At 62.3% G+C, this 24,153-nt stretch overlaps 1 protein-coding gene across 4 annotated transcripts in view; it reads right to left on the reverse strand.

Moving 5' to 3' along the window:
* Nucleotides 1-8,095: 8,095 nt before the first annotated feature.
* The window catches only part of TNK2 (tyrosine kinase non receptor 2), a 46,461-nt gene continuing 30,403 nt past the window's right edge, over nucleotides 8,096-24,153 (reverse strand). For 3 of the 4 annotated variants that reach the window (XM_059731254.1, XM_019495382.2, XM_014596243.3), the window contains 7 exons: nucleotides 17,889-18,083; nucleotides 15,451-15,542; nucleotides 14,705-14,749; nucleotides 12,064-13,469; nucleotides 9,372-9,467; nucleotides 8,903-9,030; nucleotides 8,096-8,407 (listed from right to left, as the gene is read on the reverse strand). In XM_059731254.1, the coding sequence (XP_059587237.1) occupies nucleotides 8,401-8,407; nucleotides 8,903-9,030; nucleotides 9,372-9,467; nucleotides 12,064-13,469; nucleotides 14,705-14,749; nucleotides 15,451-15,542; nucleotides 17,889-18,083 (1,969 nt within the window). In that variant the 3' untranslated portion in view covers nucleotides 8,096-8,400. The remainder of the gene's footprint in view (nucleotides 8,408-8,902; nucleotides 9,031-9,371; nucleotides 9,468-12,063; nucleotides 13,470-14,704; nucleotides 14,750-15,450; nucleotides 15,543-17,888; nucleotides 18,084-24,153) is intronic. The other variant, XM_059731255.1, reaches the window with a different exon arrangement.

Consider the following 24,153-nt stretch of genomic DNA (forward strand, 5'->3'; position numbering starts at 1 on the left):
GATGCTAGGAGCCGAGCCACCCCGGCTCTGCCTCCTGCTCTACACCGTGCATGTACCAGCCGGATCAAAGCTGGTGCAGCCATGGCCCAGCAGAGGACGGGGGCACCTACAATAAAGGCTGTGTCTTTTCACCCAGCCATGTGCTGCTCTGCTGCTGGGCAGTTTTCAAGATGCTTGTGTGTATGGGACCAGGCACCCTGGTACCTAAACCCGGGGACACAGGGGAGCAGAATTGGGATGTGGACGTCTGACAGAAAGGCACGGGACTTTGTCCTGCCCTTGGCTGTGCCGAAGGGATTACACCGCTGGGGAGGTGTTCAGGCCACTCAAGGAACTCATCACGCAAAGTTTTTGTGATTTCTTTATGCTTTTTTTGCTCCCCACAATGAATAACATCAGTCTAACCTCTACGGTTGACTAGCTGGAGTCTAATTGCTGCCCACGTGGTACATAGCACTAGTCATGATCAATATTAATGAGTGGTAAATCTTTGCAAAGGACAAGTTAATCAATTTTGAACTTGCTCAGAGAAAAAAAATCATTCTCTCAGGCTAAAGGCAGCGTAAAAATACATCTTCATTTTAAAACAGTGAATCTCTGGGAGTAAAGGGTAAGACCTGATGGTAAAGAGTAGGACCTGATGATATCTTGAGGTCCCTTCCAGCCCCTAACATCTATGCAAAAATACCTAGCACAAAGCAGCAGCGGCAGCTGTCTTCTTTACAGGATCATTATTCCAGAACAAATGATTTTATGGCAATTATATTCCTTAAAAACATTGAGAAAAGCCTTACATCCAACCCTTTTCTGCCCTTCAATAATTCCTTGCTGTTTTGAGAACCGCCTGGTGTCACAGGGTGAGCTAATGGAATAAAAGGCATCAAAAGCGGCTAGCAAGTCATTCCTTAAACAAGTGCTCCTGTGCATCTCGTCACCATTGCAGCCAAGTGCATCTGTGTTAGAAACCAGGCACGCAGGGGACTCCACCGTGGGTTTGACAGGCTGGAAATTTCGGTTTTCAAAAGGCAGCCTCTCAATCTGAATCCGTAAAGGACGGAGGGATCGGAAAAAGATCACCGACGTAGGACAGCTGTATGCAAGAGCCAGAACGCGGGCCACTTCGTGCTCGGATTCGGACGACCAAAACGCTTCGTTTTGGCTCGTGACAAGCAGGCATCTGAATCGGAGCCTGGATTTCCACTACCCCGCCAAGGCTTCGCTGGGCTCTGAGCTCTTGGGATGGTCTCAAGTTGTGCAACAGGCACTTCTTGGGGGAATCAAAGCAGGAGGCCACTACAGCTAAAAGCAAGCGCTGCTACACCTGCAGCTACACTTTCCCCGTGCCAGCCCGCGGGGATCCCCTGTACATTGGCCCGGGGGATGCAGCGTTGCATGGGCGGTCGTGCGGGAGCAGGCCCTCCCAACAGATTTCTTGGGTGGAAATGCAATCGAAATGTCCTGGAACAAATGCAGGCGCAACGTGTCCGGGGACAAATGCAACGTGTGCTCCTAGCCATAGACGTCGGAGCGCTTGTCACTTAATAAGATCAGCTTATGCTGCAAATCTGCACTTTGCTCCAGATGATAACAGCTCATTACCACTGCCAGCAAATCCGGCTCTGCCCCAGGACGGCTGTCCCCTGTAGCCCAACCCCGGCTGACGTGGGCTTGTTGCTAAACCACAACGGGTCTTAGAGGGCAGCAAGCACGGGGCTTTATAGCTGCTTTTTGTAGACGATGCTGCCACAGCCCCCCTACCCCTCTCCCCCCCAGAGCTGGATTTAGGACAAAGCAGCCCAACGTGGAAAGACACGCTGGACAGACCTGAACTGATGGGTTGATGTTCATTCAGAAGCTCCCGTGGGCTTAAAGAAGGGGTGGAGGACGTCTTGGCCATGCTCCTTACAACAGCTAAGAGAGGAAAGAGCATGAGCCGAAAGGGACGGTGGAAGGGAGACAGAGGAGTGGAGGGAAGGGGGCTATATGGGGCACTTAGCTCTTGCCTAAGTTAACCCATATAGGCCCAAGTGCCCCATATAGGCCTTCTCCCCCTGTGAGTGAGGGAATACAGTTCCCCCTGCTTTCCCAAAAGATGTGGCCGTGGTGCCAGCAAAAGCTAAAGCTCACAGACACTTCAACAGTGGCTACGATTCAAGTCGGGAGACGGCGTGGTCACAGCAAGCTACTTGCGGGAAAAAGCAGCCTTGACCTCTAGAAGCACGCTGGCCTCCGAAATAGGGGGGGGAAATGCCAAAATAATAATAATAATTAAAAAAAAATAGAGGCTGTCACTGAAAAGCCACTTCTAGCACACTCTGGGGGGCTCGTGACTGCCCCGGTGGGATGGGGGCGATTGGGGGAGTGGGGGTCATACACTGCAGAGAGTGTTGCATCTCACGTGCCCGCACACAAAGGGGTGCAAGCCCTTCCCCACATGGGCTCATGAGGACAGGGTTTCCCTTGGGGTCTAAAGGGAATCAGGTACCAGAGCAAAGACTACAGCATCCTGGAGAAGTGGGGCTGGGAGGGACCTGCAGAGGTGACATCTAGTCCAACCCCTGCCCGGGGCAGGATCGGCCCTGTGCAAACCAGCCCAGACAAATCCATCATCCCACCTCTTTGTAAAACTACCATAATACAGCACAGACCTCACCCCCGAGCCTGCCGCAGGGAAAGCAAGGGAGGGGCCACAGCAGCCAGCGTCCTGCTTCTGTAAAGGGTTGTTAATATACACCCCAGAGATGCCAGGCAAAGGCTGTGCCCCCACTACAGAGGAAGGACCCCCTTCCCCCAAGTCCATACCAATTTGTCCATGGGATAAAACTCCTTCCTGACCCCAAACGTGATGTCGGTCTGACCCTGAGCAGAGGGGCAAGACCCTCCAGCCGGGACCCTCCGGCTTTGGAGCATTGGATCACGGGAAACACAGTGCCAGTCTAAACCCACTTTGCTGCACCTTCAAGCCACGGGTCCCGATCCCGCTCTCTGCAGCAAGAGAGAAAAGGTGCTTGTCCTCTTGATAGTGGCCCTTCAAGCGCACGGCGGGTGAATCAATAAGGTATATACAATAGTCAGAGCCAGCTGGCACCAGCACAGCCATGGCACCGCTGCCCCACACCACGGAAGAGCCCAGGTTGGCTGAACCTTCTCCACCGAATTGGACAGGGAATGAATTTGCAGCTGACAATGGAGGTTTTTCACCAGGCATTTTTGTAGGCCCGGGCTTGGAAACCCAAAGAGGCTCCTATCTGCTTGGCCAAAAACTGAAGAGTTTCAATTCTGGCCAAGCAAGGAGACGGGCTGTTGTCGTCGCAATGCAAACACGGCAAAGTTGGCTCTAGCTTGTGTGGCTTCTTGCCAGGCAGATCCCGACCTGGAGGAATGAGTGGTAGCTATGGGGGTTATTGCAGCTGTCACTCACCCCGTCCCCAACCGAGCGCTGTACCCTGGGTTTTGTCAGCCGAGCGCTTGCCCACAAACCCGAGCATAGCCCCCTGCCTCCACCCCTGCTCTCCTGGCTACCCATCGCCAGCCGTAAGCACCGTGTTGCAAACACCCTGGGGAGGGAGCACTGCGTCCCCTGCACATCTCTGGCCTCCCAAAGCAAACAACCTTCGCTCGCCGGGACTCGTGCCCCCCGCCACATCCCGGAGGTGACAGTTTGCTGACCGGCCTTTTAGGTCTTTAAAGGTTTGGTTTAATTTTACCCTCCCAAGAGGAGAAAGGAATAATTAACCCCTTGCCTCCAGAAATGCAGGTGCCAAGGGTGGGGAGGGTTTGCTTGGGGTGGCAGGTCCATGCAGGTCCATGCTTGGGATGGCATGTCTGTGCTCCAAGTTGTAGTTATCGGGTGTCCAGGTTGTAGCTGTATTGGTCTAGAGGTAAAAAAAGCAACCAGGACTCCTGGCAGAGGCAATATATTTATTAGACCAACTAGATTTTTACAAAAAAAAAAAAAAAGGTCTTAGTTCTGGTGCTTTACATGCTCATACCTACAACCTGGAGCAGCTCGAGTGCAGACCGCGGTGCCCACCCGTGGCTGGAGAGTGGACTGTCTGCCGTGGCTCATGGGGCCGGGAGCCCTCGCCGGTGGGGCTGTCTCTTGGGTACAAGGGGGGGTCCTGATCTCTCCGTGCTCCTCTACCACATATGAGTTATGTGCCACTGGCCAGGAGCAGGCCCTGGTAGCTTGCCCTGGCTTGCAAAGCAGCATGCAGATGTGTGATCATTCATCCCCTGAGGGAACGGACGCTGAACAAGGCAGGGTTTGCTGGTCAACGGGGGTGGAGAATCAAGCCCCCCAAACACATGCGCACAAGAGCCCTCAAGATGAGACCCTAGCACAGGGAAGAAAGGGGTGACGACAGGCCTTGCACCCCGAGACTTATCCCGGTTGCTCTCAACCAGGGAGCCGGAAGGCCCTTTGAAGGGGGCCATGCAGTGTCGGCACTGGCAGATGTGCCAACACATCTGCACAAAACACACTCGGAGGCATCCAGCGCGCGGGAAACGTCCCGCCCGGCTGCGCTTGCCCGGAGCTCTTTGCAACCCAGGAAGGGCTCTAGTATTCTTCTGTCGTGAAAGCGAACATTGAGTCTAATAACGACGGAGGCCTGGAGTCTAATGAGGATGCAAATCTCAGGCTTCAGAGAGCCCAAGTGGCCACAGCGAGGGTCTGAGGCCTGGCATAGGGACCTGCCAGTGCTTGGCTCTGGGCGTCCCACCTGAGCCCATCGCCTGCTCCTTTTGGAGTCTCTCCAAGCTCGGGGAGCTGGTTGCACAACCCGCACCTGGGTGGGCGGTGGGGGCCCCGGGGCCTGCGTGAGTCACGCTGGGACGTGATGTTATCTCCCAGCGACTCTCCCCTTTGGGGGCTATAACCCCTTCCTGCATGGGACCGGGGCGATGCGGCCAGCAAGAGCACCTGGGACGCTGCGCCTGGCTGCACAGACCCCTCAGCAGGCCTTCCCTGAGGGGTCCCAGCTTGCAGCGAGCTGCCCTTGGAGGGATGCACATCCACACTTTCTCTATTTCCAAGCTTTCTCCACACCAGGCCGACGGGAAAGAGGAGTTTGCTCTTAGCACGGTCGGGCCCACACGAGCCTTATTCTGTGGTGGTGCCCAGCCCTGGTGCTGGGTCTCCGTCCAGCCAGGAGTTTCACTCGTAAAGGGAATTTACTGATCTGCTCTGCCCCATGACGCACGGTCTGGTCTAGGGGCTTTGGGTACGGGCAGACCTAGGGTTTTGAAAGGGGGTTGTAGGTGAGGTGCATCCTGGCATCCAACACGACGCCTATTTTTCTCCAGTTCAGGAGAAACTGGAAACCTTGCTGTTGTGCTAGGGGGCTGGCGCTAATATTATGCAGCTTAAGATCAAAGCAGAAACCAAGGTAACTACTGGCAAGTGCACTCATTTGCTAGCTCATATATGACATTTAAAAACAAACCACAACAAACTAGGCTGGATATTCTGCCCCGTAATCATTATACTTAAATGTACGGCTCTTATTCAGATTCCCCAGGCAAAAATCAAGCTTTCTTTGGTGTCTTGAAAATGCCTCCGATACTTCACTGCCAGGCATTTCTGCACCTGAAGTAATACGACCACACCTGAGTTCAGGTTTCTAGCAGAGCTAAAAACCAGTCTGCAAGGCTATGAAATAAGAGAGACGTTATCAGGAATGGCTAACAGGCAGCCGAGGAAAGGGTATGTGTAGAAGAGGAGTGGAATAGCAAGACCATTGTAAAGGAGAGAGGGTGGTTCACACGGAGGGAGTGGAGAGAGATTAGCAGGAATCCGGAGGAGTCCCCAGATGGGGACCGCAACGCGCTCTGCAAACACCGCGGCACTGGGGCCGTGCCAGGGTGAGCGATGCAGCACCGCCCTCGTGCGAGACTCGAGGCACAGCGCGGTTACCCGGCGCCGCACGACGGGCCAGCGACGGAGCTGCGGCAGAACCAGGCGTGCGGGAGGCCCCTCGCTGGCTGTCACCAAGGGTGGTCCGGCCTGGGGGTGTCAGGTCAAAGCGCCTGCACAGCCGAGAAACCAGCTCAGTGGCAGGGGCTGGCCCACGGCTCCTTGATAAGCTAGAGCAAGGATTCATCCAGCCTGGCGCCCTGGGGTCTTCCCTCTGCCCGGCTGGTGCTGTTAGCTCAGGGACCCGCTGGCTTGTGAGATCGTGGGCACTGCTAGCTGCAGCCACTTCCCAGAGCCACAACCCTTGTGCAGTCCCAGCCCTGCCGGCACCAGGGAGACAACAGTCATCTGGAGATGGTGAGGCTGGTGCATGCATGGGACAGCAGCCAGGCAGACCCAGGGACGTGCTGGAGACTTGCAGAGGGGGAAAAAGCACCTGGGGGAGCCCAGCACAGCAAGAGCAGCTGCTCCCCGCAAGCCAGCCAGGAGCTCAGGCTGAGCTGCGGCAGGAGGGCAACTCTGCTCCCCCTCTCCCCGGTGGCAGTACCAAGCATGCCTTCCAAACGGAGACTGGCCCAGGGCTGGTAGGAAACGAACCCAGGAGTCCTGGGGGGAAATCATAGCTTTTGGGCTACCCAGCATCATCCCGGGGGCACATGCTCACCTAGCTCTGGCCCGTTGCTCTCTCTGCCGTCACCCCCATGGTCCTGGGGGGATGCTTCTGGGTCCTTGTGATGTGGCCCGAGGAGCTCAGGGAAGGTCTAGGGGCTCACGGAGATCTTCCCAGACGGCTCTGGCTCCAGCAGGTCCTTCTTCCCACCTCCCAGGAGCCAGTGCAGGCCCATCCTCTCCAGCGCGCCTTGGGGGGCTTTCTCCAGTGTGCCCAGGGAGGGAGCTCCCCGCACGGCCCTCACCACACCGTCCCCCATCCTGGGTCTTGTGCCAGCCCCGCGCTCTGTCCAGGTCGCACCCTGCGGACCTGGGGGTCACTTGCAGCTTGGCCTCTGGGCTCGGCCGCTCTGGGCAGCACGAGTCTGGCAGTCGCCCTGGCTGCCCACTCAGGTTCAGTCCCTTTGCAGCCGGCAGCTCCACACAACCCGGGAGGGGGCAGGGAAAGCTGAAGCCCCTGCCTGGGAAACTCTCCCTTCGGCTTCCAGGCAGGTGGATCACCAAGCATAAGGCAGCCTCTTCTTTCCCCGCCTTGCCGTACACCTTCAAACAGCTGGTGCCAGGACCTGGTTGTATCCTTGGGGACCCCCGGGGCTGGAGTGGCGAGGGGGGTGCTGCCATGAGGGCTAGAACAAGCTTGTAAGACCTTGGCTTGGATAGTGCAGCCTCCCTTGAAGGGGGCTGTGGGCAGGGATTGAGGGGTCACTGCCTACGCTCTCTGCCCTCTGGCCCCGCTTCCACAGAGGGTGGACACTGGAGGAGACACCCTGGCTCTCCCAGGTCCCTGCCACGTGTTAAGTATATAATGCAATTCATGGGTCAATCATGCAATAAATGTAGACCAGCGGCACGTGCAAAATCATTATCAGGTCATACAAATGGCCGTCCAGCTACAAAGTTGGTGCTTGAAAACGTGACAACTTGATAGCTGGCTTCTATCCAGCTTTCATTTGAATGCGTGGCAGGACCCCCACCTGTGATCCCAGGCCAGGAGGCTGACGGGCAGCAGCTCTAGCATCTGCCAGTGCCACAAAGCAATGTGGCATGGCAGCTTCTTGTGTGCCCTAAGAGCACCCCAGCCAAACGCCCATGACCCCAGGCAGGGGAACAGGTGCTGATGGAGCCACACTGGGGAGATGGCCTCATCCCAGTCCTGGACTGTACCCAGAGGTGCTGCATCCCCTGGGTGAGAGGCTGTTAATGTGGATCAAGCACCGGGCTGAGGGAGGATGGGACTGGAGCCGTAAGGCTGCTGGGGCAGGAACCATGCACCTGGGCTAGGACGGGAAGGGAGCAGGCCAGGCACTGAACAGGACACGACGGTTTCCCTTGGTCAAAGTGGTGCTGGCTTGGCCACACCTGGCCCTTACCCCCAAGCAAGCCTCGCTAGGCCGAGCTCCCCAGAGGGGCTGGAAGGTGAAGGGGCCCGGTGCCACGCGATGTTCGGGACAGGGGCCGGCTCCAAGGGAGGAAGGATCCGTGCACAGAGCCAGCCACACCATGCACTGCTCCTCTCCAATAGAATATTTATATAGATATAGAGATGTATATATTAAAATTACATTTCTCTTTACAAAAGCAATTCCACCTCGGGCTCAGGGCATAGCTCAGCGGGGCCCAGAGGGCGCCTCGGCAGTCCTGGCCCCGGCCCTCGCTCCACTCTGCCCTGCCCCGGGGCCCTCTCCCACGCCGGCAGGGGCTCCATCCAGAGTCCAGCAGTGGGTCCCGCAGGGGGTGGGGTGCAGACAACCCCGTGACTGCATCTCGGGCAGCGCCCGCTCCACATCAGGCTCCTCGGCTTCCCCATGCCGCTGTCACCGCCTGCGAAGCAAGGACAGTGGGTCAGCAGGGAGTAAGATGCAGGTCTGATCCTGAGGCACAGCACCCTCCATGGGGCCTCACAGGATCAGGCCCCCGGCAGCTTGCTCCTGTCTCATGCCTCTGAGCCCAGCCCATGCTGTGGGCAGGTGTGCTAGGAGCTGTACAGAATGGCCATGCCCGCGGCACCCTGCCACAGAGCCAGGCTCTGCCCTTTCCACCCCCAACCCGAGAGGTGACCAGGGGTGCATTCACCCTGCCCAGCAGAGCAGGGGCTGGCTTGACCCTCACAACCACCACACACAGACAGACGCAGTCAGTCTCTGTGGCCTGTGCTGTGGCTGTGTCCAGAGGCCACCAAGCAGCCCAGGGTTGCAGCAGCTGCCTGTCATTTCTGTGCAACATGGAGGTGCGGGTGGGATCGAGCCAGGGCCGGAGACTCCCTCACTCATGGGCAGTCAGTGCAGGGGTGCGGGGCTGGGGCCGGGGGCTGCGTACTTCTGCCTGGCAGTGCTGTAGGGGTCCAGCAGGTGGGAGCTGGCCTGCTCCAGATTCCAGTCGAACATCTCCAGGACCTTGTGGCACTCCACTCGGGACTTCAACCCCAGGCAGAAGAGCTGCTCCACCTGTGAATGACAGGGCCCGGGCTGTCAGCGGATGGCACTGGGGTCTTGGGCACGGATCCGAGCCATGGCAGGCCCGGGCTCTGCAGCTGGTGTCTGAGCAGCGGCAGGGAGGAGTGATGCCAGCCCAGCCTGGACCCAACAGGGAGGCGATGACAGGCAGACGCGGGGGCTGGCACGGGGCTGTGTGTTGTACCCAAGTCAGCCGGGAGCGGTGTGATGCACCCTCCCAGCCCTATTCCCAGGGCCCAAGGGCATGAGCTTGCAAGGGAGCTGAGCCATACCCCCAGCCATACCCTCCACGGCTCCAGTACCACTGCCCGCTACCCTGGAGGATACGGTACCTTCAGGTACTGGATGGCGCGCTGGACGTTCCAGCCGTGGCTCTGCAGGGCGGCCTGGCACTCCTCGGTCGTCACGCCGTGCACTGTGTCTTGGACCTGTGGCAGATGCACCCCGTAAATGCCTAGTCCAGCTCACCAGGACCTGAGCTCAGAGCCTGGCGTGGGACCATGGGACAGGTGGGAGAGGATAATAAGGAGAGGAGGGAAACTGAGGCAAGCATGGATGGGGCAGTGTCTAATGTGCCTACCCTCACGGCCTCTGGGCACAGGCAGTGACTGCAAGGCTCAGCCCTTTTGGCTGGCGGGTCTGTGAATACCAGGCAGGTGGCCCAGGACCTGCCAGGGAAGAGGCTTTCCTGCCTCAGTGTCCCAGGTGCAACCCAGGAGTCTGGACCCACAACCTCCTTCCTCTGCCGTCAGGTGCTGTGCCCTGCCCTGCCTCTCCAGCAGCTGCAACCCCAAGCTGGGACAGCAGGGGGTGCTGCGGGTCCTGGTACCTACTAGGGACAGGAGTAGGATCCCCCCCTCCACGTGGGGGAAAGCAGCAATGGAAGAACAGGGCCCCCAACCAGCACTGTCAGTGGCCTCCTGACTGCCCACATCCCAGCCCCTTGGGCGCGGGGACTGCCCGCTCTGGGCAGGGGGCACTGATCCCACGCCCCGCGCAGTCCCCGACGGCCCTGCCACACCTTCGAATGAAAGCTGGATAGAAACCAGCTACAAAGGCGTTGCACATTTTCAAGCACTGACTTTGTAGCTGGACAGCCATACTGACTTTGCATGTGGGGCCGGTCTGCATTCCTTGTGCGACTGACCGGTGAACTGCGTGATATAGGTAATGTGTGGTAGGGGCCTGGGAGTCCCACCCCTCCTCGGTCCAGCTCGCAGCAGCGGCTGTGCTATGCCACAGAGGTGGCTGCAGTGTGGACTCCTCGATCTCGGGGCATAGCCTGGGGGCTCAGAGGTGGGCAACTCCTGGTCCTGGAGAGGCCACAGCCCCAGTGCTGGGTGGGTGACCCAGGGCTAAGGCATGCCAGGCTTGCTTGGGAGGGTGATGGGCAAGAGCTGGGTGCCAGCGCTTGCTGGGAACCGCCTCCCAGCAAGCCCAGAGCCTCTGGGAGACAGGGTGGATTAACCCCTGCAATGCCAGCCTTGTGGGCATCCCCTGGGGGGCTGGAGATCTCCAGCCTCCAGTGTGCGCCCCCCCAGGACCCTGCACACATTCCCCTTGGCTGCCCACGGGAGACGGAGGAGAAGGACCCAGGTGCTGGGAGCACCCATCACCCAGCCGGGCCTGGTCTGAAACATCCCCACCCGGGGCAGGAATTTCCCTTTCTTTCCAGCTGGATCCCATGACTCAAGGTGGGCGGAAGGAGGGGGCTGGGCTGTCTCTTCTCCCCCAACACCTGCTCTTTAACCCCGTGCTGCCAGGGGATTTCATTTCAGCCCCTCTCTGCTCCCAGCCAGGGCTCCATCACCACCTCCCCCTCGGGTGCAGGGGGTCTCGGCTCCCCACCTGGCCTCTGGCTCAGGGCTGCCCGGCCAGTTCCTCCCACCTGGCTTCAGGGAGGATTGGGCAGTGGGGGTGGGATGCCAGTTCCCGGCACTGGGACATGAGTTGCCCCAGGAAAAGGCCTGGGGATGAGCAGCAGCTGTCCAGCACGTGCCCGGGGTCTGGGCAGCCCTGCGGCCCCTGCTCTCAGCACCTGGACCACAGCACAGCAAGCCCAGGACACAGGCAGCCCCTCAGCTCAGCGTGGCACAGAGCGCCAGGGACCCCCGACATCACTGTGACGTGGTCTCGCCAGGTCACAGCCCAGCTGCCATGGGGGAAGCCTGTTGCCTCTGGCGCAAGCCTGGACCTGGCAGCCCAGGGCACTGCTGCCTAGTGCTGCTGCACAAGGGGCAGACGGGGGGGCAGCGGGCTGGGGCTGGCGGGGATCCGGCTCCAGGCCTCCATCAGGCTCCTGTTTGCCATGCTCTGCCCGCACTGGGAAACGGAGCTGATTCCTGCCCCCTCTGCCCTGCGCATAAGCAAGGAGCCAGGGAGGGGTGGGGGTCTGTGCCCGGGCAGAACCCAGTGCAGAGCTGGGGATGGCCAGGCCTGTCTACACCAGGGCTCCCAGACAGGTAGGGCCTGTCTACACCAGGGCTCCCAGTGGGGCAGCTGCTCCAGGCACAGCTCTCCCAGTGCTGCCAGGGCACCCGGAGGCAGCGGCTGCCCTGTGGGCTTGGCTCCAGGCCACCACTGAGGGGAGGGGAGGTCATGGAGCTGCAGTGAGCCACTGCCCGGGAATGCCGTCACACCAGCTGATCCTGGCGGGTGTGTCTGCCCCCACCCAGGCTGTGGCTCCCCACGGCTCCGGGGTCAAGGAGGATGGGGCACTGAGCTGGCACTGGTATAGACAAGCACCTGGACTGGTCAGGCCTGGCATGTAGCTCTGCATGGCTGCCCCCAGGGCACATGTGAGAAACCCCATGGTGCAGGGGAAACTGAGGCACAGGCAAGGGAAGGGGCTCAGCCTGGGGCCCTCTGGGGGTCTCACAGCCCTGCCTCCCCATTCAGCTCCAGCAGCCTGGGGGCTCTAGGGGACAGGTGTCTTCCAGCCCCTCGCGGCTTGGGTTAGGGGGTGGCTCTGCTCTGACCGGTCCACATCCCTCCTCCCCAGCGCCCTCGCACGGCCTGACTCACCAAGCGGATCTTGTCGGAGGGCCGAAAGGTGTCAGGCCCGTCATAGATGATCTTCTGGAGGCTGCAGGAGGTGCGCACGGTGCAGCGGTTGCTGTTGTTGGAGGAGAAGTTGGCCCGGCTGTCCGGCTGCTGCACCATGGGCCGCACGGTGGCGGTGGTGACCACGCGGGCAGGAGCTGGAGCCAGAGCCGGGGCCGCAGCCGGGGTCTCCTCGGGGCTCTCGACCTTGAGGAACTTTTCGAACTTGTCCAGGTAGGACGGGCGCTCGGGCAGCAGGTAGTAGTGGGTGCTGCTGACCTTCTTGCCATCCTTCACGATGGGCAGGATGCAGGGCCCCCGCAGCCCCTCCTTGCCCTGCGCCTGGATCACCTTGGGGGTGGCGTACTTGGGGTCCAAGGCGAAGCTCTGCGTGGTGGGCATGGGCTTCCCGGGAGAGGTGGAGAGGGTGCAGCCCCGGGGCTGGGGGGACCCTGCCGTCAGCGCCATGGGGCTGGGCGTCCGCGAGCCGGGCTGCGACAGCGGGTCGCGGGGTGGCAGCTGCGGCGGGCGGTCGTCCTCGCCCCCCGAGGCTGGGGACAGCTCCCCCGACCAGCGCCCATGCTCGTTGCGCCGCAGGAACCGGGGCGGGATGGGCACGCGGGGTGGCACTTGTGGCTTGTCCTCGCCAGGGCTGGGTGTGGAGGCTAGAGAGCCGGGCGCCGGGGGCACGTGCAGACGCTTCATGCACTCCTGCTGCAGCTCCTCGAAGATCTCCGTGGTCTGCGATGGGCTGGGCTGCTTGGCCGGCTTCGGGGGCAGGAAGAGGTTATCCTCCAGCAGCAGCGAGCCCCTCTCCACAGCCGCCGCTGTATTCTCGCCCTCAAAGCCATAGTTGGTTTCACCTCTTTCCCAGGCGCGGGGGGGCCCTGCCAGCCCGTACTGGGCGGCTCGCGGCCCGCTCAGGGCCTCGGTGCTGTTGATGGAGCACACCTCGAAGTCGTCTTCGTCCTGAGCCACGTCGTCGTAAGCAGGAGGCGGCGGCAGGGGCCGTGCATCCCAGTCTACCACTGGCGTGGGGTGCAGCGGCCTGGGCAGCGCTCGCGTGGGGCTCTGTGGGGGCGTCTTGTCCAGCAGCGAGAAGGCCTCCATGGCCAGCCTGGCGAGGGACGGGGCGCCCAGCTCCCTGCCGGGTGAGGGCGTCAGGGGGGGCAGCTCCTCCTCGAAGTCGATAAGCGTCACCTCGCTGCCCGGTGCCGTGTCCCCCTTTGCCCGGGCGGCCTGGCGCTCACCCACCTTGGTGCCCGGCACACGGGCCGACGGCTTCACCAGTCGCAGCCCCCGTGGCGGGCCCGGCTTCTTCAGGCACAGCCTCTTGAGCCCTGCAGAGAGGCCGTCGTCGTCCTCGCTGACGGGGTCGTACGAGGGCTCTGGAAGGGGGAGCGCGAGTGAGGCCGTGGTGGGGCGAGGGTGCCCGAGAGGGACCCGGAGCCCCTCGCCCGGGTGGAGGGAGCTGAGGCGATGCCCCTCCAGTCTCAGGGCTGAGGGGACAGGCAGGGCTATGGCCAGGCGCCAGGGGGGCACCGCTCTGCCCATGCACTTCAGGGCAAGCCTGGGTCCCCCAAAATCCCCCTCCAAGCCCAGCTCCCCACACTCTGCACATGCCCCTTGCTCCCAACCCCCAGCCCCCTGCCTAGCTCTTCCAACCCTGCACCCGCCCAGGCTCCTCCTGAGCCCCGTGCCACCCATGACGGGCTCCGGGGTGCAGGACGAGGCACCCCAGACCCAATTCTCCCTCGTGCCCCAGGGCAGGGTCTGACATTAGGACCCCCGAGCAGCCGGCCCCCTCCTGCCCGTGCCCAGCCGAGCTGGGGTCAGCCTCTGCTCGAGCCAGCGCTGTGCCACTGCCGTCCGGGAAGCAACGTGCTACATGCATCAGCCCCTGTGCTCTCCCCGCCCTCCCAGCATGTGGGACGTGCCCTGTGGGCCGGATGCTCCGGCCTCCTACCTGGCCTCGCTGCGCCCAACGCCCGAGGCAGGGGGAGGGTTAGTACGTGCAGCACAGAGCACCGCAGTCTCATGCAGTTAGAGCCTGCCGTAGAGACCCCTGATATGCTCGGGGTTGCCAGCTGAGAGGGGGCCAGTCTGGGACCTTGAGGGGGTCCCGCATGCTGCAGGGGGAGAGGCTGAGAGTGGCCTGGTGTAGAGAGGGGCTTCAAGGGAGCCCTGGGTGTGTGCCCATGGTCTGCCCTTCCCTTCCAGGGCACCGTGGCAGAGCTGGAGTAGGGTCAAAGGCAGGAGACAGCAGCGCAGGGGGCCAAGGAGGAGTCCCTGCAGGCATGAGTGCATCAGAGAAAGCAAGAAGCCCTCTGCCCCCCGCGGGGAGCAGCCCTGGGGGTCACTGAGCTGAGCTGCTGCAGCAGTGCCCTTCTCCCAGGTCCCTACTCCCCTCACGCAGGGGGTTTGGGTGCGTGCAAGGGTCTGCAGGCCTCTCGTCTGTCTGGCCGGCCCCCGGGCTGCGGCTGGCGGGGAGCCCCCCGCCCCAGCACAGGGGTCTCAGGGCAGGAAGCGCACAGCACGCCCTGAGTACCTTGGAAGAGAGGAGCTAAGAGAGAACAGAGAGGGCAGGAGCAGGGCTGGCGGCACGCAGAACAGCCCCACTTACTCTTAAGCAGGATCGTGGGCTGAGGCGGCCGAGGCGGCGGCTCCCCTGCAGAAGAAAGGCCCCGAGAAGACGAGAGAGGAGGGGTTAGTCAGCCAAGCGCAGGTGGTGACGCGGCGGTGCGGTGTCGGCACCGCGGGGTTAACCAGCGAGGGGAGCAGCCTCCACCCTTGCCCCCATCCCCACGGCATGAGCCAGGGGTGCCAGCTGTGGATGTACAGCACCAGGCAGAGGCAGGCCTGGGCATCTCTCCTGCTTGAGGGGCTTCAGGAACAGGGGAGCCAGGGGGGTTTCCCCCTTCCTGACAAGCATCCCCTGGTGATGGGTAGTGACATCCCAGCCTGGAGGCAGCAGTGGCTGCCCTCCAAGGTCTCCTGAAAGCAGGTGCCAGAGGAGAGAGCAAGGAGTGAGAAAAGGAGTGAAAGGCAGCAGAGGCAAGGCTGGAGCAAGGGGGGCCGGAGGAGGCCGCGGCACGGACCACCCCTGACAGGGCGCATCCTGGCACACCCCAGCTGGGAGCCCTGGCTTTGCCCGGCCAGGGGCCCTGCTGATGGAGCTGCCCGCCTGCTGTGCGCTGCGCAGCCCCTGGAGACAGTGGCTTCCCGTATGCAGCGAGGAGGGGAGCGTGCGCCAGGGCCAGGCAGAGAGCACTGCATGCTGGAAGGGGTGGGCACGTCGGTGGCCAGGGCCACGCAGCACGGCCAGGAACCTGGGGGCTGGCATAGGGGGTGGGGGGGAGCATCTCTTACTTTTAGCCCTTCCCGGGAGCTGGGTGGGTCTGGCCGCGTTCAGGTCCACGCCTAGAAGGTCTGGAGGGTCCATGGGATTTCCCAGGTACAGCCTGCAGGAGAGAGCACATGGCAGGCACGGGGCCATCAGCGCGGTGTCACGGGGTGCTTGCATGTCCCACCACGGCCTTGCTGGGTGCATGGGGGGGGGTGGTGCCGGGCACCAGGCGGTTACAAGGTGCCAACTCTCTTGGCCCCTCAGGTGAGGAAGCAGCCCCAGGCCCCTCTCCAGAGGCAGGGGGATGTGTGAGCAGCAAGAGCCCCCGCTCACATTGCTCACCCCAGAGGTCGTCGCGGCCAGAGTGCCGGAGTAGCTAAGTGACTTGCCCAAGGACAGAGCAGGAGCCAGTGGCAGAGCCGGGAACCTGCCCTGCACCTCCCAAGTGGCAGTGCCCTGCAGTATGGGGTGCTGCGAGATGAGGACACCACCATCCAGGGCCAAGAGGCTCCTGCAGACTGTGCTCAAAGGGGCACTGAACACTGCCCTTTCCTTCCCCCACCCCCTGGGCCAGGTCTCCTCACCTGCCAGGTTGTCTGTCCCCCACCCTACATCCTTCCCCATCCCGGCCTGCTGCTTGGGCCAGCCATGCCCTGGGCACCGTCCCTAGGCCTGGCTGGGTCCCGGGTGCTGTGCCAGGCCACGCCGAGCTCAGGCAGCGCGAGGGCAGGGCCCTGAGCTGCCGTGGGCGAGCCGGGCGTGGCGAGAGCGGAGACAGCGCGAGAAGGAGGGAGGAAGGCAGGGCTGGGCGTGTGCTTCCGCTGCCTGGGTACATGCTGACCGGGACGGCACGTACCCACACCCACGCCCGCGTGGAGGGGTAGCGGGGCTCTGGCAGGGCACCGGGGGCAGGCTGAAGCCTGGAGAACCAGGTGGCACAACAGAGCACATTGCACTCCAGGGCAGGACCAAGTGGCATCGGTAGGGCTGCTGGGCTGGGAGAGCAGGGAGCTGTGGGCCTGGGCCGAGGGCACCAGCACAGCTCGGGCTGGCAGAGCAGGGAGCTGTGGCATTGTGGGGCTATGCCAGAACAGCGCATGGGCAAGCCTGCTCGGTGCCTGCCCACCCTGTGTTTGGCTCTGGCACCTCTGAGGCCTTGGCTTTTCAGAGCATTCAAATCGTGCTGGAGCAGGAAGAGGCTCGAGCACGTGACGTGGGGTCTTGCAAACGCTGCTTCCAGGAGCATCCTGCTGCCCCAGGCACAGGCCTCCCTCGTCCCCCAGAGGCAGCAGCAGCCCAGCAGCTTGTGGAGCTGAAGGACACCGGTGTCCTTCAACCCACGGGGGGTGCCGAGGCTGCCACGGGGGCACCTGAGTCCTGCTCTGTCCCAGCTGCCTGCCTGTCTGGCCAGGGCAAGGGGGTCTCTGCCCCAGGAGACCCTCCTTGAGTTAATAGCATCTGTAACTACTGGGAGGGGAGCAACCCGGGGCAGAGGGGCTGGCACGTCCCCAGTGCTGGCCCTCCGGGGAGCTGAGCGCCGCGGACATAGGGGGCAGGACATCGCGTGCCCAACACCCCAGAGATCTCACTCTGCGAGATCTGCAAAGCCAGCTGGGCTTGGGCCTTGTCCACTGGGCTGCTGGGAGTGGCAGGTATGTCCTTTCTGGCTAGGACACAACAGAGCTGTGGGGACGGGGTCCTTTGTTCAGGAAACAAAGATTTGAACCCTCCACCGTGAAAACCAGCTGCACAAAGTCTAAGGGGCCAATTCCTGCCAGAGCGCTTGGCAGGGATGGACTGGAGCGGGCAGGGAGAAGCGAGCGCTGTAGCGCGTGGGTGCTGGGACGGAAACGGGCGTCGCGTGGGCTCTGGGTTTCGGCCTTGCGGGCGCACAGCTGACTCTGGGGTGGAGGAAGCAGCTGCTGAGCAGCGGAGAAAGGCTCCGTGTAGGCAGGAGGGCACCTCCCTCTCTTCCACGGGGAATACAGCTGCTTTCTAATGGGCAAAATGCCGACAGCTCTGTAGGCACCAGGTCCCCGGCGTGCCCAGGTCCTGGACTCATGTGAAGGCAGGAGCGGTGATGCCCCCTGATGCAGCCCTTGCACTGGGCATCCAGCACCTCCGGTGAGTCCCCAGTCCCACCCCCATTGCACACCAGGCCAAGCATGATGCCACGGGACCCCTGTCCGGGAGAGGGTCCGGGGCACCTCGGCCATCTGACATGCACGCGCCAAACGTTAGTAAGAAAGGGAGGAAGGAGCGTTAGTTTGCACAAGCCGCATGGCCCCTGCCAATACCCCAGCCCAGCAGAAACCCCGAGCTCCCTCCCAGACTCGTCTGGAGACGGGAGAGGAGCTGCACAGGCAGGAGCTGCCCAAAGCAAGAGCAAGCCCGGCCCTGGCGCCCGGGGAGGGGAGAGAGGTGCAAGAGGAAGCAGAGAGGAGACGGAAAGGCTTCTTACTCATCAATCTTATCGGGGAAGCCCCAGCAGTGCTGGGGGTTGGTGTCTCCATGACCCGTGTGGATGAAGCTGTTTTTAAGCGGCTGGCTGATGTCGTGGGCCGACAGCCCGGCCACCGAGGTCACCGTGTTTCGGGGGAACTGCCCCACGTTTAGGGTCCGCTTATTCTGACCCCGCCACCAGTAATTCTCGGCCCTAAGGAACAAAAAGGCCCTCGTTACTGACAGCAGAGAGAGTCCAGCTCTGGTCAATGCCGCCCAGTGGGGGCCCCCGGCCCTGGGAGGCCAGGGGGGTGGGCATCTCACAGCCTGTCTGGAGCAGGGGATGCCACTGATGCCGCCAGGGAGTACCCACCTGCTGGCATGTTGAGGCTAAGTGACTGGCCCAAGGGCATAATGGCAGTCAGTAGCAGAGCCAGAGTCCTGACTCTCACCAGTGGAGCGCACTCCCTATAAAGAGCCGGGAGAGGAACCCCAGAGTCCTAGACCCTCGTCCCATGAGTCGGTCGGCTCTCCCCGAGCCTCATCAGAGGATCGCAAAGACCTTGCGGGTGAGGAAAGTGGTGGGCTTCGCTCCTGCTGGCACCACGGAGTGGGCAGGGGCAGGGATCGGTGCCCTCTGCACATGGGTATGACCAATACCCCTGTGGATGCCACCGGGAATTGGACCCACAGGCCAAAGCTGTGGCCAGGGCAACCAGCCAGGGCTGGTCATGAAGGGAGATGGGCACGCTGCTCAGGTGCGCCCTCCCAGCCCCTGGGCCCAGCGGGCAGTAGGTGCCTCAGGCAGGGAATAGCCGACTTCCTGGGAAAGCGTTACCTGCCAGGCTGTGGGCACATGCGTGTGGATGTGGCATGCGTGTGTGCATGCACACGTGTGTATGTGGCACACGTGTGCATAGCTGCACCGCTGCCCCCTTACTGCCCACACTCCGAGCTCACTGCCGCAAACCTGCCAGACCCTTTTATCAACCGTGGGCCCTGTACAGGGTGCAGGGCTGGCTCCACGGCAGGCTGGGCCTCAGGTCCCAGCGGGGGCTGCTTCTCACCCTCCAGCAGCCCCCGGCCCTGTGAAAGCCCTGCCAGTCCCTCAGATGACCACCGCGTTGCACGCAGGGGGACGGGGCACATCCCGCAGATCGCTGCGCCAGGAGAGCCCACGCTCGCCTTTGCCTGAGGCTGCCGGGGACACAGATGCAGAGCCAGCCGTGCTGGGGCAGGATAAAGCCCCCTGCTCCCCGCTGGCTTAGCTGCTATCAGCCAAGCAGGCTGGACCGTCTGCCCACGGTCACCTGCAGGTGAACCAGGAAGCAAGCTCCAAGCCAAGCACTTCCCCGAGGACTCCTAATCCTATTAGGAGAATAAACCATAAAGCAATTTGCGCCATTAATAAACAAACCAGCATGCCAGGTGTCAGGACCGTTGGCACCGGCGTGTCGTCACCCGGCACTGACATGCAGCCACCTCTGGGGTGTAGCCGGCACTTCCCGGTGACAATGCATGTCACAGGGCATGCCGGTGCCCAGCTGGAACATGGCTGCAGTGCCAGGGATGAGCCCTGCTTGGTGCACAGCTGTTACGGGATGTTTAAAGGCCACCAGTGGCCAGGAAAGTGCCCCCAGCCTTGTCCCAGGATGGGCAGCACCTCCTCCTGGCATCAGTGCTCCCGTGTGCCACAGCGGGGCACGAGGCAGAGCCCCCCCGCCCTAGGGAGAGGGGTGGGAGTGGGGCAGGAGCTGCCCTGAGCTGGTGTTTCTATGGAGCAGGGGATGGAGCTGCTCCCACCCTGCCCTCTGAATGCCCTGGCCCACAGCAGTGATGCCAGCTCAGCCCGCGTACCCTGCCGTTTCCTGGAGGTACCTGTGACTCAGCTGGTCGTGGCTCGGCCCTTTCCTGTTTACCTCCCCCGGCAGCAGGAGAGCCGCAGGGGAGCAGGGCCCAGACAGCCGCGGCTCCGCTCCGCTCCGGGGCGGGCGGCCAGGATGTTACTCAGCCGGACCCCGGAGCGAGCAGAGGCAGCGTCTCACTGGCGACATGCCCTCCCTCGCCCACGAGGCCTCACAGGGGAGGCGAACTGCCCCCTCCTGAGCCCCTCGGGGTTTGCACAACCGTGACCTGACCGAACCTATGTGCCCGCTGCTCCCTGCCCAGTCCAGACCTCCCCCCTGCCCCGGTCCCTCTGCTGCCACCTCCATCCTGCCTCCACAGCCACACTTGTGTGAGAGCGGACACCGCTCATGTCAGGGAGCCGAGAGCCCTTCGCCCTGTCGCGGGTAGGAAAAGGGCCATGTCGTCCCAGCTGGGGAAACTGAGGCACGGGGTGGGGAGGCGACATGCGCCGGGCTGCTCGCTCAATCCTCAGCAGCACCCGGGCATTAACCCTGGATGGGGTGAGGCTGCCCCAGGTGTGCAGGAGCTCCCTGCCAAAGCCAGTGGTGGTATTGGGCCCCGCACCCGACCCATCTCCGAAGCTCCAGGCACGCCAGGATCCAGCTCCCCCCTCTCCCCTGCCAGCCTCCCGGTCCTGGCTCCCCAACGTGCCTGCTTTCCCCTCTCAGCCCTGGGGCTCCCGGCCTGGGAACTGGGCACGGCCTGAGAATAAACCATAAAGCATTCAGCAGCCCCTCGACACCCACGCTGTCCCCCGAGAGCTGCCGAATGCCCAACCCAGCCTGCTATCCTCTTCCCTCTCTGCCGGGCAAGGAAACTGAGGCATCACTCACCCGCCTGCAGTCACCAGCATGAAAGGGGAGATACCTCCGGCATCTGCCCCCCACCACCCCTTCAGGTCTCCTGGCTTGAGCTCTGCACCCCCCCAGACTCGCAGCCCACCACCCTGCCCCAAGCAGGCTCGTCCTGGCTGATGGAGACCGCGGCCCGCGGAGCCAGGGTCTCACCAGAGCCGGATTCTCCAGCAGGGCGAGGGGAGCTGAGGCTGGGACAGGAAAGCGTGCCGTGCTGTGCCGGGCGTCGGAGAGAAGTGGCTGTGAGCTCTGGCCCGGGCGTGATGCACTGAGGCAGCGTGCACACACTGCTCCAGGGCGAGCTACGCCCGCACGCCCACTCCCTGCCTGCAATTACCTCGCCGGGGCCCTGCGCACGCACGACTCATCGCAGGAGGGAGGGAGGGAGGGGAGCCAGTCCCTAAAGACACACAATCCCGCCTGATTCATCCCCAGGCCGTGACTAACCGTTCTCGCCTGGAGGACGCCTGCTCTGGGAAGAGCCTCTCCCAGGCCAGGGAGGTGACAGAGCAGAGGGTGGACGTGGCTCTGGGGTCACTGTCCCCGGCTACAGCAGCCCCCTGCAAGCCTGGCCTGGGATGGGGAGAGGGCTGGAGGCTCAAGGCAGGAAGGAAATGAGCAGAGGTGGGACGGTGAGACCCGTCTGACCAGGGGAAGCCATGCACGTGTCCCACGCATCTGCCACGGGCACATACACATCCTGAAGCGATGGGTGCAGCCTGGTGCCTGCACCTTGCACTGAGCCCTGCACACCTCCCAGCCCCAGTCCCTGGCTCTGGGCAGCCCAGCTGGCCGGGGGGAGCCTGGCGCTGGGAGACGGGCCGGCCGCTTGCCCTGGCTCGTACATCCCTGGGTGCCCACGGTGCCCGATGGAGGTGGGAGGATCTCAGTGGCACAGCAAAGCCAGAGGGGGCTCTGGGGAGCCCCTGGTTCTTGCCCCTCCGGCAAGACACCCCATTGCTCAGTGCCTCGGTTTCCCCGAGGGCGAGACACTGACTCATGGTGGGGAGGCGGGTTGCGAGGCAGGGCTGAAGCCGCTCACCTGGTGGAAGGAGCCAGGGAAGGGGCTTCCTCCCACGCCCCGCTGCTGGGAACGGGCTGGGCTGTCCCCGAGCAGATCAGATAACCACGGGCAGCACGTGGGGTGGGGCACGGCGCGGCCAGGAGGGCAACCAGGCCAGCCCCGTGGCACCCTGGAAGATGACTCACAGCAGGGCCACAGGTGCAGGGGGAGCGGGGCCAAGGAGCTGCTCATGGGGACGGCTTCCTGGTGCTCTCAGCCCCCAGACGAGCCACGGACACAGGCGGAGCGGTGGCACCAGAGCCTGCCAATATACCCGCGTCCCTGCGCATGCCCTGCCCGCTGTGTGCAGTGCTGGGGACTCTGCTACTGACACGCTGCGTGGCCTTGGGTGCATCCATTTGCTGTGACTCAGTTTGCCCTATGGAGTCCAGTCCTATATGTTGCCCCCCCACCTGGGGCACTGTAAGGGCTTGTCAGCATGAGGCCACAAGATGCCAAGCTACAGGTGAGGTGGTGGTGGTCCTAGGTGTCTGTCAGGGCAGTGGGGAGCGCAGCATGCACCTGGTTCATAGATGTTTGGGTCGGACGGGACCTCAACAGATCATCGAGTCCGACCCCCTGCATAGGCAGGAAAGAGTGCTGGGGTCACATGACCCAGCCAGATGCCTACCCAGCCTTCTCTTAAAGACCCCCAAGGCAGGGGACAGCACCACCTCCCTTGGAGCCCATTCCAGATTTTGGCCACCCTTACCGTGAAGTTTTTCCTGATGTCCAGCCTAAATCTGCTGTCAGTTTGTGACCATTGTTCCTTGTTACCCCAAGAGGCGCCCTGGTGAACAGCGCATCTCTGATCCCTTGCTGCGTCCCCCTAATGAATTTGTAGGTGGGCACAAGATCCCCTCTCAGCCTTCTCTTGCGGAGGCTGATGTGGTCCAGGGCCCCCAGTCTCTCCTCGTAGGGCCTTGCCTGCAGGCCTCTGACCATATGAGCGACCTCCTCTGAACCCTCTCGAGATTGTCCACATCCCTCTTGAAGTGCGTTGCCCAAACCTGGACACAGTATGCAACTTCAGTCTGAGCAATGCCGCACAGAGGGGAAGTATCACCTCCCTGGATCTATTCGTCATCCATCTGCTGATGCATGGTAACGTGCGGTTAGCTTTGCCGATGATTTCGTCACACTGACGACTCACACGTTTGTCTTGGAGTCTGCTATGACTCCGAGATCCCTTTCCGGTGCCGTGCTGCTGAGAGGGTCACTTCCCAGCCAGTCGATGTGCTGGATATTTTTGTGCCCTAGGTGCAGCACTCTGCACTTGTCCTTGTTGTCCTGCATCCTATGGTGTACTGCTCCCTTTTCTAACCTGTCCAGGTCTGCCTGCAATTGTTCCCTACCAGCCGGAGTGTGCCCTTCACCCCACAATTTAGTATTGTCTGAAAACTTGGACAGAGCACACTTCACACCCATACCCAAGTCACGGATGAAACACTGAAGAGTACAGGTCCAATGACCAAACCCTGTGGGACCCCACTACCCACATCCTTCCGGGTCGATACCGACCCATCTACTACCACTCTCTGGGTGCGACCCCCAAGCCAATCTGCCACCCACCGGACCGTGTAAACATCTATAATCACAGCCTCTTAATTTATTTATGAGAATAGGATGAGATACCGTATCGAAGACCTTGCTAAAGTCCAAGAAAACGACACCTACCTCTAGTCCTGCATCTAAGCATTTTGTGACCCTGGTGTCTGGAGCCATCCACCGAGGTGCAGACCCCACCGCCAGCTGCCCAAGGAGAGGGTATGGCTATGTGGCACAGGGCACGGGCCCGACACAGGGCAGGGGGAGCTGGCCTGGGTGACCGCAGCTTTGCGGCAGGGGGCAAGCCAGGTGGACCCCTGTGTGAGCTGACCCCCAGGCCCGGCTGCCGCCAGGGCCTCGATCCCAGCTCCCAGGACAGCCAAGAGGGTGACAGTGCCCTGCATGCTTCCACACCAGGGTCCTGGGTGTGGCATGGCACCTCCTGCCCCCAAAGCTGCCCATCGCACGGGCGACACAGCCGTGCCTGGAGGCTGGCCCTGGAGGCTGCTCCACCCAGGCCCTGCCGGGCTGGCTGCCAAGCAGCAGCTACGGCGGGGGCGGGCTTCGCAATGCGGGCACCTGCTCCGTGGGGCCGGCGGCAGGAGATCAGGCTCCAGTCACGCGGCCACTAAACACCACGACTCGCCCAGGCTGGGCATCGGAGCCCTCCCGGCCCAGGAGAGATCCTGGCCTCACTCCTGCGGGGCAGGCCAGTCTCTGGGGGTGGCGCACGCCTGGTGCCTGTGGGGAGGCATCAGGCTCTTCCAAAGGGTCCAGTTCATCCCTGCCTGCTCTGAGAGCCCCAAGGAGCTGCCACCAGCTCCCAGCCCTGCCGTCATGCTGCCCCACACCCCGGTCACTCCTGCTGCACAGATGTGCACACACACACACAGCTCTGTCGGTGCCCCTCA

Source organism: Alligator mississippiensis, chromosome 7 (assembly GCF_030867095.1).
Source record: "Alligator mississippiensis isolate rAllMis1 chromosome 7, rAllMis1, whole genome shotgun sequence".
Lineage (NCBI taxonomy): Eukaryota > Metazoa > Chordata > Crocodylia > Alligatoridae > Alligator > Alligator mississippiensis.